Here is a 13740-nt window from a genome sequence, read left to right on the forward strand (position 1 = left end):
AAGATATCAATATGATAAATAGAGTTAATTCATGACTGGCAATGATAAATTAATGCCTACTAAAATGAATAAACTCGAATGGAAGGCAAATATGTTGTTTCTCGGATATTATATATATATATATTACATTTATATCAATTAATAATAAATTTTCTAATAGAAATAAGAATATATATATTTTCCCCAAAAAAATAAAAATAAGAGAGAAGGAATGAGAACCGCTTCCCAAAAATATCACTCGAGATAAAGTTTTGGGATTATGTTGGGGTTGCCGGAGAAGGAGAGTGGAGTCGGGCGGCGCGCGAAGCGAGTAACTTTTTCTCAGATAAATTTGCTTCTACGACTGCAATAATTATTACACTCCTATTTCTTATATAATCCCGCTTCGTTTGGAGATCCAAGTTACTCGCGCAACAAAGGAAGAATATTCCAACTTTTCTCTCGTGCATCGGCCGATTCGAACGGGGAAGAAACAAAGCGCGGTGGCAGAAAAATTGCTGCGAATCGCATTGTTGTGTGAAGGTCAGTATCAAAAGATCACTCACCATTCCATTGTCTATTGTGGAACCGTACGGCGTTTGAAATCCTGGCTTTTCTGAAACAAGACAAAACAAACCGCAAGGATCAATTTTCGGGAAGCAATATTGCTCTTCTTCATTTAAGAGATTAAATTAATAAAGAAAATTTTTAAGCCTCCGCAGTTCATTGTGTATAGTGTCTACGTAAAAAAAAGAAAAAAAAAAAAAAAAATTCGCAAAACATTCCCAGTATATTTATTACCAAATACAAGTTTCAGCTTCATAGTGTAAATTATGTTGAATGTTTTATTAAATGTACGGATCATAATACACATACGAAGCTGCTACATAAATTTATCATCCCGCTCGCGCGTAATCCTTCGCACAGACGTCCCGCGCGATACTAAAAGGAAAACAAAGGACGAGGATATTTGAAAAATATCCGCAGTATCGGGGAGGGGGGAGGGGAGGAGGAGGAGGGGATGAGATGAGAAAAAAAGAGAATATTCCGCATCTTACAGTCCGCAATATTCTTGGCGCGTGAGTCGCCGAGCGAAAAGGGGAGCGAAAAGAAAGTTCCCCTCTCGAGAAGAGTCGATGCAAAATTAATGTCGGGCATAAATTCGCGATGCGTCTTTATAAATCAAAACCGCGATCGCGTTAAGAATCCGTACGCGGGGATACATACATGCGCGTTCTCCACGTTGCGATCGTGGTACGCACGCGGAATAAACAACGAGATAAACATTACGATGTTGCCGCAGTCCGGGGCTTCATCCGTTATTAATGCCCACCCCGTACAGCAGGTATAACGTAGGAGCGCGAATCTATGCGCGAGGCGCACCGTGTCTTGCGGAGAATTTATGAGGATCAGTTGGATTTACGTTTGGAAAAGCGCCCGGAAAGAATTGTAAGGCGACGTATTGCCGCATCGAGATTAATTTTTATTCGACGAGATATGCAGCGGCAAGTACCCTTTCGTATTATCCACGAGTAACTTTATTTATCCTTACCACATTAAAATTATACTAAAATGGGAGGTCACATTCTCCATCTTGATAAAGCTAGCGTCTCTCGTATATCTCTAATGTTGTCGATATGTCTCGATATATATTAATTTGTATTATATTATGATTAACATCAATAGAAAATATATTACAAATTAATAATCATATCTCCTAAATTCTTCAAGACGGTCAGAATTTGATGTCCTACGAGATAACAAAACGACATTATAGTCTGAAATTCGGAAGGGTGGAGCGATGCCGCGGGGTTCTCACATACACACAGGCATACATACGTATATGAACATATACGCATCTCGCGAGCATACATATTACAATTATAGAGAGTATAGTAGTCGCGCGTGGACGATAGGGCGAGTGTCCTCGGACGGCACACGATCGTCCGAGATAACTATGAATCCTAACAGTTTCGGCTTGCTCGTGACATGTTTGCCGAAGCGTGCGGCACCGACTCCGCAATATCATGCATCAAAGGACAAGCTAAACCATGGTCCATCGTGTCATCCTCAGAGCCGGCGCAAGCCCGCTCGACCGTTATGACGTAGTGCTGAGCGCCGGGCCTCCATGTCACGACTAGTTCGTCTTCCGCGTTGCCTCTGCCGCCGTCATCCGTTCGCTAATTGTTCGATGAAGAATTAGCCGGGAATTAGCTGGTTGCGAGTGTCGCCCCGATATGGACCGCGCACGGGTGTGTCTCGTGGAGAACGATCGCTATTTACACACAGATAGAGTTATTGATATCAAAAACGCATCACAACAAAATTTTCTTTTAAGTGATATTCCGTAGTGTGTAATAAATCTTACGCAAATAATAATAAATAGTATTTAATAAAATTATATATATATATATATATATATATATATATATATATAATATATATTGAAAAAAATAAAATGTGTAGAGTATACATTTTTTTTATAGGAACATGTTTTTCACTGAATCCTTACCAAGAAACAATCTCTTCTCTCTTCTCGCACTCGATTTTCCGTACACGTTCGAATAAATGAATAAGCAGAAGCGGTAGATGCGATACGCGAACAAAGGAAAAGGGTAGCCTGACGTAAGAGATGAAATATAGGACGAATGGTACATTCCAATCGACACGGAGTTTGTTACGCGATACGCACCGATAGATTTCGATGCGATGATAATATCTGTATGGTCTTCGGGGCTACATTAATACGATGTTACACCTCACGATTCGCGCGACACGACCTCGGAAACCGCTATACAGCAGATGATTGTCGACGGGCGACACGCGACCGCAATGTGTTGGTCGTGTTTCGCTCTGCCGAAAATCCGCAAAGTACCAATCGCATAATAAAAGACATATGACACCGGAAGTTGGTTACCGTAATTATTATAATTCATTCACAATTGTGCATTAAGTTGTATCGTAATTGTGGCTCAAGATTGGCAAGATTGATAATTCGGATATTCTTGCATCATTTTCTTTTACATTTTTTTTTGCGCTTTTTAAGACATCTAATAAAATAATTAGATTCTTACCATAGCCATAATAACAAAAAAAGTTACATTAGCGAAATTGAAACTCGATAAAATACAAAATTAATACAAATTAAGACAATACAAAATTAATTTGATTGATTTGATAGATTATTTTAAACTCGCTCTTTCTCTCACACATTTAATTATTAAATAAAATCAGCGAGATTTTAGCCAGCTTTTAACGACCGAGCATCGCCGAGCATCGATCGAATAAAAAACTGGAATATGAAAAGTGAAGTATTGCGACGCGTATATGCGCGCCGAGGCCAAAACTGCCGGACACTTTCAACGTTGACGATCTCGTAAAAAAGAGGCATTCGCTCGTGTGGAGTGCGCGACGTCCCGGAACAAAAGTGCGCGCATAAAAAAGCGGAGAACGCGAGAGCGACAAATAGACAAGCGTGAGCGTGAACGCACGCGGCTGCGACATCCAAGTACTCGGGGATATATATCTGCATTTCGCGGTCGCAAAAATATAGCTCTCGGCTAGAGATTTCGCGATTTAATGTCGGGGCGCAGTAGGTCGATAAGAGGTCGAGAAGAATTTCAGCGGTTTACCGAGATTTACACGCTTGAAATTAACGATTAATTGCGGGAGAAACATCGTTTACGCGGGAATAAGCAATCGCAAAAAAAAGAAGCTGAGTCGTCTGCAAACTTGCGAAAGTACAGGGACAATGAAAGCACGCACGAAAGAATACCTACGGCTGTAGCGAGATCGTATTAAGAACGCTCGATCGAGTATGTTCAACACGATCTCCCGGGTGAGATGACCGTCTGGTCTTTAACTCTTCACTTTGCTGTGAAGCTTTTTTCCACTGAAAAATAATCCGCCGTCCATTCGTCCAGCTGCTACTCACTCGGAGAGATCGCTTCAAAGGAATTTCCCAATTTTATGCATGGCTCAACGAGCTATATTTCGATACATTCAAGTAAACTCTCAAATTCATCGATACTAAATATATGCCAAGTATCTTAGAAAGATCGGCCAAAACACAATTTTAATATCTACATTATAATTATATTATAATAAAATAAGGAATAATAACAATATTATAACAATATATACGTTATAGATTTGCAAATTGTGAAAAAATAATTACTACCAACAATGAATAGATAAGAGAGAGAGAGAGAGAGAGAGAGAGAGAGAGAGAAGTTCAGGGACGTTTGTGAACGCGCGTAACGAGATTTCAAGGAGACCACCTCATGTAAGACGAACGGCGTACAGGTGAATCGCAGCAGCCGGTTTTCACGTTTCGCCGAAAGATAATTCAGACGGTTATCTCGCGCGTCGATCGTATCGTCCTTCTATCGTTTCTCGCGGATCACCTGCCAAGCTTGCGCGCACGCAGGTTACACACGTTCGCGTCATTCTAGCGCCAAGAAAAATCTCGCGGAACGACAAAGGCGGAGGAGCTCGTAAAGCGGTAAAGGAAATAATTGAACACCTGCGCGCCGTGGCGGGCTTAATTCAATTAGCTCGCCCGACAAATGCCCGACACTTTCTTTGTGCGTCCGATGTAAATTTTACAAACAGCTTTACACAGGGGCCTGCCGCGTAAATCTCGATGCGCGCCGACCGGCTCCGACAACTTTGCGGATATTTTTTGAGAGATAAAATTGCCATTAAGTATTTTAATTCTGCAATGTAACGCGATTAAGGAATAAAATAACGCAACTTCTTATTGATGACTGGAAAGCTGGACTCGCATGTAGCTCAATCACTTGGTTGTATCAATAATGGTTTCTAAAAATGTCTAGAAACGATATGGAATATGCGCTTTGAATTAAACTTCACTTTTAATGCGATGAAAAAAAAAAAAAGATAACTCGGTTTAAAAAGTTAGAAAACAAAAAATTTGAGGTAACTATTATTTTCATAAAATTATTTTCCTCTTTTAATATTTATATTTATGTCACAAGTATTATTTATTTTCTATAAGCGTTATGAATATTTATGTTATAATGATATCATTTAATTTTTTTTTCATATATTGATATATAAATTTAAAGTAATTATCAATTTTTTGCTTTTGGCCCTCTACATTCGTTCATTCCGTCACTGCATCGACCCTACGGTCGAATTCGCGTGCGTATCGCATAGTGCCACGCGACCCGAAAGGGTGTTCGAGGTTTCTGCAGGTAAAAACGAGAAGAAGGGCGGCGAAAAAAGGAGCCATGATCATTGAGGTATACAGAAACAGCAGTAGCGGGGGACCCACCACCCTCGGGGCCTACGACCCCGAAAAGAGGTGGGATACCTATAGGGTTCTACCGAGGGAGTAAAGAATAGAATCAGACGAGAAAGACGAAAAAAAACGTAGAAAAGGGCTCAGGTAACCATTGGTGCTCAACCGGGCTTGCGCCATTCCTATTATCTCGATTATTCCGATAAAGTTTTGCGAGTCAATTATTAACAAAGAGAAATTAATTTATAGCCTCTTTTGAGAGTCTCTTTGCAAAGAAAGTCCCAAACAGAGCTATAAATAAAAGATATAGTAATAATCTAGAAGATTGAACGAATATATATGTACCTAATATTCCTGTGATATTATCTTGAGAAAAAATTAATTCATTATGACAGAGTTTTACATATATAGGGAAAATAATAAAATAAAATATAAAGACGACATTTCTCTAAAATTTAAGAAATGTGATATTATTTTTCTAACTGCACAGGAAGTGCAATGCCTCTTAAATGGTAGTCCTAGGAGCCGAAAGAATCAAATCGCGGGTGCACAGTGAGATCGTCGAAGCGAGGATAATCAAGATTCGAAAAAGACGTGTGCGCGCACATACACGCACATACGAATACGCCCTTCACTTTCAGACATTATATTCTCTGATCCTGTATCTACGCTAGTGATCTTCGTAAGTCCCGAAAACCGCAGAGCGCGACCCGGGTCTCACGGGGCTTAGCGCGGAAGCAAGAGGAAATGGCGTTTCTCTCTCCAGGAGGCAAAAATTTTCGTGAAGACAAACTTTCTGGTCACGCTCCAATTTCCCCCTCCAGCGAAAATAGGAAGAAACGTCGCGTGTGCCGACGGAAGTCCGCAGGAATACAAAAGCGGCACGACAACTGGCCCAAAGGAAAAAAAAACCGGAGGATTTCGTGAAATTATCGCTGAGTTTTTACTATTTTAAGAGAGAAAACATCTTTTTATTTAAAAAATATATATACATAAATTAACAAGATTACTTACTATTTGATAATTTTTCCTTTTACGCGATTTAATATTTTAAAATTAATTTAAAAAATTGTTTAACACACACGCACGCATTATATTGTATATACGCTTAAAAAAAATACTTGATATCAACTCTATTATTATCTCTAATATTTTAAATTCTTCCAGCAAATAATTAAATATTCTATTACATATATTATTATATATATATATATATATATATATATATATATATATATATATATATATATTCTATTATAATTCTATTAATACATTTCTTTTTCAATAATTCTTTCTCATGATTGTATATATCAAATAGAAATATATAAAATAATAAATTATAAATAAAGATAAAAAAATCATAAAATCAACGAGACATCAAAATCATGGAAAAAGTGGAAGACTTCAAAAACTTTGATACATTGAATACTGAATATTAATATCCGTATGAGCGTCACGATCACAAGCAAACAAACGAAAGAACAGAAAGAAATTGTTAGCGTAACAAAGTCGGCATGCAGTAGAGAGAGAAAGAAAGAGAGATGGGGGGAGTCAGACGAGGAATCGTCCGTTGCGCTGTTCAGGAGTAAACGGAACAGCGAAGGTGTATTTTGTAGAAGAGAAGGCTGCCTGCCACGCGACCATGGGGCCCCATAGTGGGGATGTCGGCGTGCCAAGGGGCCCGCGGGACCAAGACGACCATGGGCCGTCGAGGGGGAGGAGAGGGCGGGCGTGTATGTGGGGAGACAGAAGGAGGAGGAAGGTAGCGAGGCGAAGGGGGAAATGCAGCAGCAGCAGCAGCAGCAGCAGCTGTCGCTGTCAGTGCCCCCCTTCGTGTTACCCTAGAAGGGGCCCACTGGAGGACATTGGCGCAGACCACGGGGGCCCCAGTGTATCTCAACCTGTCTCGCTGGTCAAATTACAGGACAATGTTAATGCTGCTTATATTATCGCAAAACTTTACACGATTTAATCTTTGAAATGCAGAAAAAATCTTTGATTTATATTAGAAAAATCTTAATTTGTCTTACGATTAGTAAGACAATAATTAATCAGTTAAAAACTTTTTATGTGGACATATAAAAGAAACGAGAAAATATTTAATTATTCTTTTGTCTGTCATATATATATATATAATTTTATTTCTCCGTGTTAATTTTAGAGATAAATTTCAGAAATGAGACTATTATAAATTCCAAAATATATCAACGTGTAATATTTCGGAAACAACAAATTTGATATGGACGTAATTACGACGTCAGCGCGATCCAATTCTGCATCAAACAGTTGAATTTAATTCAAGTATTCGAGAATGTGGGTTAAACGCGAGTTGCATCATGCTCATTGGTAAACGTTGCACGTAGCGACGTTTACCACGTACTCGAGGAACGCTCCTTAACATTCTCGATCGTCACATAATACTAGACCGAAAACGAGAAGAGATCGGATCGATCGCTCATGGCGATTCGCGGCGAGTAAAAGTATGCCCGTTGTCGATTCCTTCGATCGGTGAAAACAGGGGGGAACCGTGTGTGCGAAATTATGTGTATAAAAAAAAAGAAGAACAAGAGAGAGAGAGAGAGAAAAGGAAAGAGAGAGAAAGAATCCGAAGTGGTCAGAGTGCGTGCGCGCGCGTGCCGCTGTCGGCACGTGGCATACACGTGTTCCGGTTTCTCTTGGTCTTGCTCGCACTCACTGGCGACGCCTCTATGCGACGCTCTTGACACGCGTGTTCATTCACGCGGCTCCTACGAATGACGACGACACACGGCAGGATAACGTGGTCGAGGATGAAGGAGAGCGAATCTTGTGATAGTTGCTCTCCGGGATATACATTCAACAGGTGATCTTGCGGCACTTTCAACGCCATTTTTACTTCCGCAATACCGCGACTGCGATAAAGCACGAACTAATTGAGAAAAAGATGCGAACTTTTCGGAGGAATTGCTGGAGTTCGATTGAATATATACAGGGAAATATCACTATATTTATGATATTTATAGTATACGATATTATATATATGGTTTAAATTAAATTTTAATTTATTTTCGAAAGAGAGAGAGAGAGAGAGAGAGAGAGAGAGAGTTTTCCTAGAGTCCCCAAGATTCTTTAAACATGATATACACGCATTTATAAGAGAATCGAAATAAATTAGAATAAAAATTAATTTTGATAGTAGAAAAGTTAAGCGCGATTGGTTTCGTCGCGTCCGACCGCGCGTTTCTCACAACGGAATCCCCTGATCGTTTACCTAATTAGAAACGACATTCCTCCGGACTTGGTGCGGGCCATTGAACGTCAGAAGGTGACGTCGCGCGCTCGAGGACAGTGGCACCTGCCAAAAAATTGGAGCCCCTTTTTCGAAGCCCCGGCGCCGCCAGTAGTACCCCGAGTGCACATTTGTTGTTCGAACCCCGGTCCCGTAGACGCGTATACACGCGTGGCGGTACACACGGCACGCAGTACGTACATGCACGTACGTACGATGCGTTCTACGCGTACGATGCGGCCCCTACATGTGGGCCAGACCTAACGAAATCTGGCCAGATGTCTATTTTGAACGCGGTGCAGGTCGGTGTCGTGCGTTGTCGAAAAACCACCCGGTGCATACGCGCTTCGCGCTTACGTGCGTACGTGCGTGCGTGCCCACACACGCGGCCACGGCCAGATTCGCTCTTTGGATTGCACGTGCTTTACAGGTGGCATCGCACACCATCTCCTATTAATTCTCGTCGTTGTTTGAGTAAATAATTTACATGTGATAAGTGTACGTATAAAACGAATAGAAAAGAAATAAACGAAGAAAAAATTTATTACGATTTTTACATCACGTAAGCAAATATTGATTAACCAATTATTCAAACAAAAAAAAATGCAATTTCTTATCAATAATTGCATATTAAAATTTGAATATCAATTGATATTGAAAATTCTTTACTTTCTTTTTGTGTACAATCGTATACATATAAAAATTTGCTTTTTATAGATTCGTTATAAGAAAAAATTAAAAACAGAAAAATTTTGTTAAACCATCTTAGATACCGTATAATTAGCATTAGTTCAGTTGATCGGTATATGTAATTAGTATTGTAGAAATCGATATTGGACACCAAAGAATTAAACGCTACAAAACATATTATATTATGAAATTTGTGCTGATCTAACAAAATATGGTTGAGAACCACCGCACCTACGCCAATGGAGCAAGGGGATACCAGGATATGGTGCCCCTTGTAGGGTGGGGCTTTCAGTCAGTCTGGTAAGAGACACGATTCTCTAGGACGATTGGTATTTGTCCTCGCGGAATATGTCATTCGATAGCATCGCGATGAGAGTTTCAAAGACGGTAAACTTTTATTCTTCCCTGTCGTCAACCCCGAAATATAACTGTATCTCTTTCTCTCTTTTTTCTTTTTTTCAATCGTAACTTTTAAATATTAACAGTAAAATATGATATTATCGATAAAATATACTTTTAGCCTTAAATAAAAACTTTGTGTGTAATCTTTAAGATATCGGACATACATTAATCGGTTGCCAGGTGTTTTATGAAACGATGTACATGAAGGCCCATACGCGGATCATCCAGCATTTTTTTTTTATCGCTCGTTCTGTAACCCAGTTCTCGCCACGGCTAATGGACTTTTGCTCTTCTCTCGTGGAGCATCGCAAATTTGCGGAGTGGAAATGAGGGTGGCAGGGGGGAGGGCGCACAGAGAGATGAACAGAAAGGAACTTTGAAGAGACACGCGCAGAGTACGACCGCGAGAGAAAGAGGGACAAAAAAAAAAGGACGGAGAGAAAGAGAAGTGAGGAGAACGGGAGAGGCGCGGAAAGAGGGACCAGTAGCAAGAGTTTCACGCAGTGGCAAATTCATATCGACCATAACAGGAGCGAAGCGAATGGCGGTTATACGCGGTTCGGTAACGAGGGACTTGCATTAGTCAGGAATTCTGGAGTAACACGCGTCCGTGTTTTTCGCAAAAAGCCTTAAAATGTCTTCCATTTTCTGTCGTTTGCCTTCCGCCGCCAGTTGTTCTTGGTTGCCTAAAGTAACCGCGATGAGACCGAGTGCATATATCGATGTGTAAGAATCGTGCAACACGCTATTTATTCGATATTCATAACTCGCAAAAGAAATATCATTTTGACGCGTTGGGTAATATAGAGAATTTTTATTGAAGTTCGTTACGACATTTTATTATCGTGAAAAATATTCGATACGTGCTTTCCATAAAAATCTTAATTTAACTTTGAAATTTGAAACGTAATTACTCCGGAAGATATACGAATTTGAAGATAATGAGAATTTTGCACAATAATGTCATAATTTCTTAATTCGATATATTGTAAACGTAATTATAATTTTCTGGCATGTGATAAGATATTATGATAAAATAAAGTCGTTGCTTCGAATGGGATTTTATGTAATCTATCGATACCTCTGCACGCTTGTGCGTTTTGCGAGAGAGTGAGAAAGAGAACGATGAAAAAAACGCGAGGAAGAGAGCGAGAAGCAAAGCAAGAGAGTGAACTTGATACAACAAACGAAGAAGGAATGATCCTGATTGGGAGAATGCACGGTGTTGGGAGAGAATGCTCGTTGGCGGGGAAAGGGATCGAGTTTAGGGCGACGGGTGAACAAGGAGGGTCGAGGGCGAGAGGGGTAGAAGCAGATGCTCATCGAGTCCCCGCTGTAAATGTAGATTATGCTCGCGCCCTTAATTTGTGTGCGTGCATATGTGAACGCACTCTGGACTCGGCCTTTTCTAAGGAGAGGATTGAAAAGCGTCCAAGGAGATGGCGGTCTGTGTGATAAAATTCGCCGGAATATATTTATAACCGCGATACTGCTATCTCCTTCGCGAAATCTGCCTGTGCATCTCGCCTAAACGCTCGTGTTCACGCAAACTTGCACCATTCGATGGTGCTAATAAACCACTCAGTATTAATAAACGAACGCAACGGATCTGACCGCGGATTCACGCGAGGAGATTAAGCGAATTTTATTCCAAATAATCATATATTCTCATACACATATTTATTATACAAATCTTCTACATTTTAAATCAAAGATTTAAGAAAAGTCAATATTAAAAAAATTTTTTTATATCTATAAAATATTCTTTTTATTACTATATTATATTTAAGATTTGAATACGAGCGAAAGAGATTTAAAACAGTTTTTACAGAACGCGTAAAAATTGAGACTTTTAACTGTAAAAACTAAATTTCTTTTAAACATTTTAAAGAATCGATCTTCTTTTATTAAAATGAGTCAAGCAAGAGGAAACTAAAATTCTGCTTAGATCATACGGCGTCGCCATTTGTGTATTTCTCCGACATCGATGGAAGGTGACGCATCCTCTTCCATATTTTAAGTATGTGGGTTTTCGACATGAGCCATTATAAGTTCGAGGACGCGCGCGCGAGGCGCGTGCACGGGAGATGGAGAAAGAAAGGCCGAGAAAGAGGTAGTGGTACTCGGGAGTGAGAAAAAACGGAGAAAGAGAGAGAGATGGAGCGAGAGGCAGGTGCATCACGGTGACACTCCCTCGATAATTCTCCGGAGAGAGAGAGAGAGAGAGAGAGAGAGAGAGAGAGAGAGAGACGGTGGTAGGTACATACGCTAAAGAAAGAAAGAGAGAAGAGGACCTAAGTCACGAGTGTTGTGTCTGGAGATCGTTTATAGTCGTTCGCTTAAACTCTCGCTCCGAGGAAGGAGAGTTTCAAAAATGGCGTCGATGGACCCAGGTCGGAATGTTCAGCGCGGCAATCTTCGCAATACGATAATACGAGATATCTTGAAGAAGAGTTATGAAAAATTATCATAAAGCAATGATTGTGAAATTCGATGGATCTCATACAGAATATGTGCAATGGGAAATGCATATTTTTGAGAAATAGCACACGCTAACAAGAAGAACGCGGACGAATATGTATTAGCGTTTTTGAGTCAAGCAAATTTCTCTGAGAACAATTAATAATGTCTTAAACACCGTCTTAAATTATTAGAGATATACTTATTTATATTAATCAAATTCAAAACTCATTTTCGATCGAACATATGTTCATGAAAAATTGAGTTTAATCGCTCTCAGAACAATCAAACCTTGCTTCACTCAAAATACGCTATATCTCTCTATTTAAAATACAGATATTAAATATCTAAGATACGATAAAAAATATCTGACGACTCGCTCAAGACTTAACGATCTCACGTATGGCAGTCCGCGATGTTCGATCGATCGATACTATACGTGAATCATGTGTGTGTGTATGTTTGTTAAACTATATTTTATCGAGCTCGCTACACTTCCTGAAACAAACTCGTACTCAGGTAGATTTACTCGTGAGTCATAGAGGGTACGCGATAATTTTAGATTCCGATCGGCCATTCGGTTCCGATACCATGTTTTTGCTGCATTACGCGTAATTTCAAATTAGATTATTTTCTCGGCGCAGACGCGAATGTTTATCTTTGCCAATGGATTCTCCAAGATGCATCTCACCGCCGTCGTGGCGAAATGCAGCGCGAAATAATTTTCGAAACGCCGGATTTATGAAACAGAGGCGAACAATAAAATGTTTATTACTCGCCTTTAATATCTCTGTTTATGTTATCACATTATTACGTTGCGTATTTGTAAAATTTTAATCGAATGGACCATCGTGCACAGGAGAGAAAAAAAACTGAAAGATATAGCAAGTAAGTTTTCTCGAATGAGAGGGAATTAAAACGGATACCGGAAGTATTTTCGGTAAGTAGGGTGGATGCTATTTTCGGATACCCTTGCACTTGAACTCTGCATCGACCCCTCGACTTTCTAGAACACTGCAGAAAATGAAGCAGATGGATGTTATATTATACAACTTTATTTAATGACAGAAGCGTTTTTCCGTATTTATTCTATGTATATAATAATTAATAAATAATGATTTACGCGCATTAATATTTTCGTTGTATTATATACGATCGTTCTCTACATTGGAACCAATTGAACCGAAATTTAATACGAGTTGCTTAAGAAATAGCAAATCGAGCGACCGTGTTGTGAATTGAAGGCTCGCGACCGTAGTAATACGGCTCGTTAAGTTATGATACGCATAGTAATATGAACCTTAATAATACGGTTGCGGCGTAATACGGTCTGCGGCGAGGCCTCTTCATCGCAAAGCGACAATCGTCGAGATTAACGGGCCGAAACAAACCGACGACAAATCAACTGTCTCATATTTATCAAATTATGAGAAACAAGACTCGGTGAACCTGACACCCGGCAAAAACATTCGAGCATAAATAATGAATCTCATCGATTTTTATCGTAACGATTATCCGATCGTAAAAGATTGAAATATTTCATCTTTTATTGTCCAAACCAATCTTGATTGATATTAAATAATTTTATACAAAATGAAGTGTGTGTGTATGTTGTGTTTAAACAGTGTTTATCAGTTATATATTAATAAGTTGTATCATTTATGCATTTATATTT

At 39.5% G+C, this 13740-nt stretch overlaps 1 protein-coding gene across 7 annotated transcripts in view; it reads right to left on the bottom strand.

Annotated features, from left to right (window-relative positions):
• LOC126848500 (transcription factor 12) overlaps window positions 1–13740 on the bottom strand; it is a 112931-nt gene that overhangs the window by 96710 nt on the left and 2481 nt on the right. For all 7 annotated transcript variants that reach the window (XM_050589478.1, XM_050589480.1, XM_050589483.1 and 4 more), the window contains exon 2: window positions 546–595. In XM_050589478.1, the coding sequence (XP_050445435.1) occupies window positions 546–595 (50 nt within the window). The remainder of the gene's footprint in view (window positions 1–545; window positions 596–13740) is intronic.

This window comes from Cataglyphis hispanica, chromosome 3 (genome assembly GCF_021464435.1).
Source record: "Cataglyphis hispanica isolate Lineage 1 chromosome 3, ULB_Chis1_1.0, whole genome shotgun sequence".
Classification (NCBI taxonomy): domain Eukaryota; kingdom Metazoa; phylum Arthropoda; class Insecta; order Hymenoptera; family Formicidae; genus Cataglyphis; species Cataglyphis hispanica.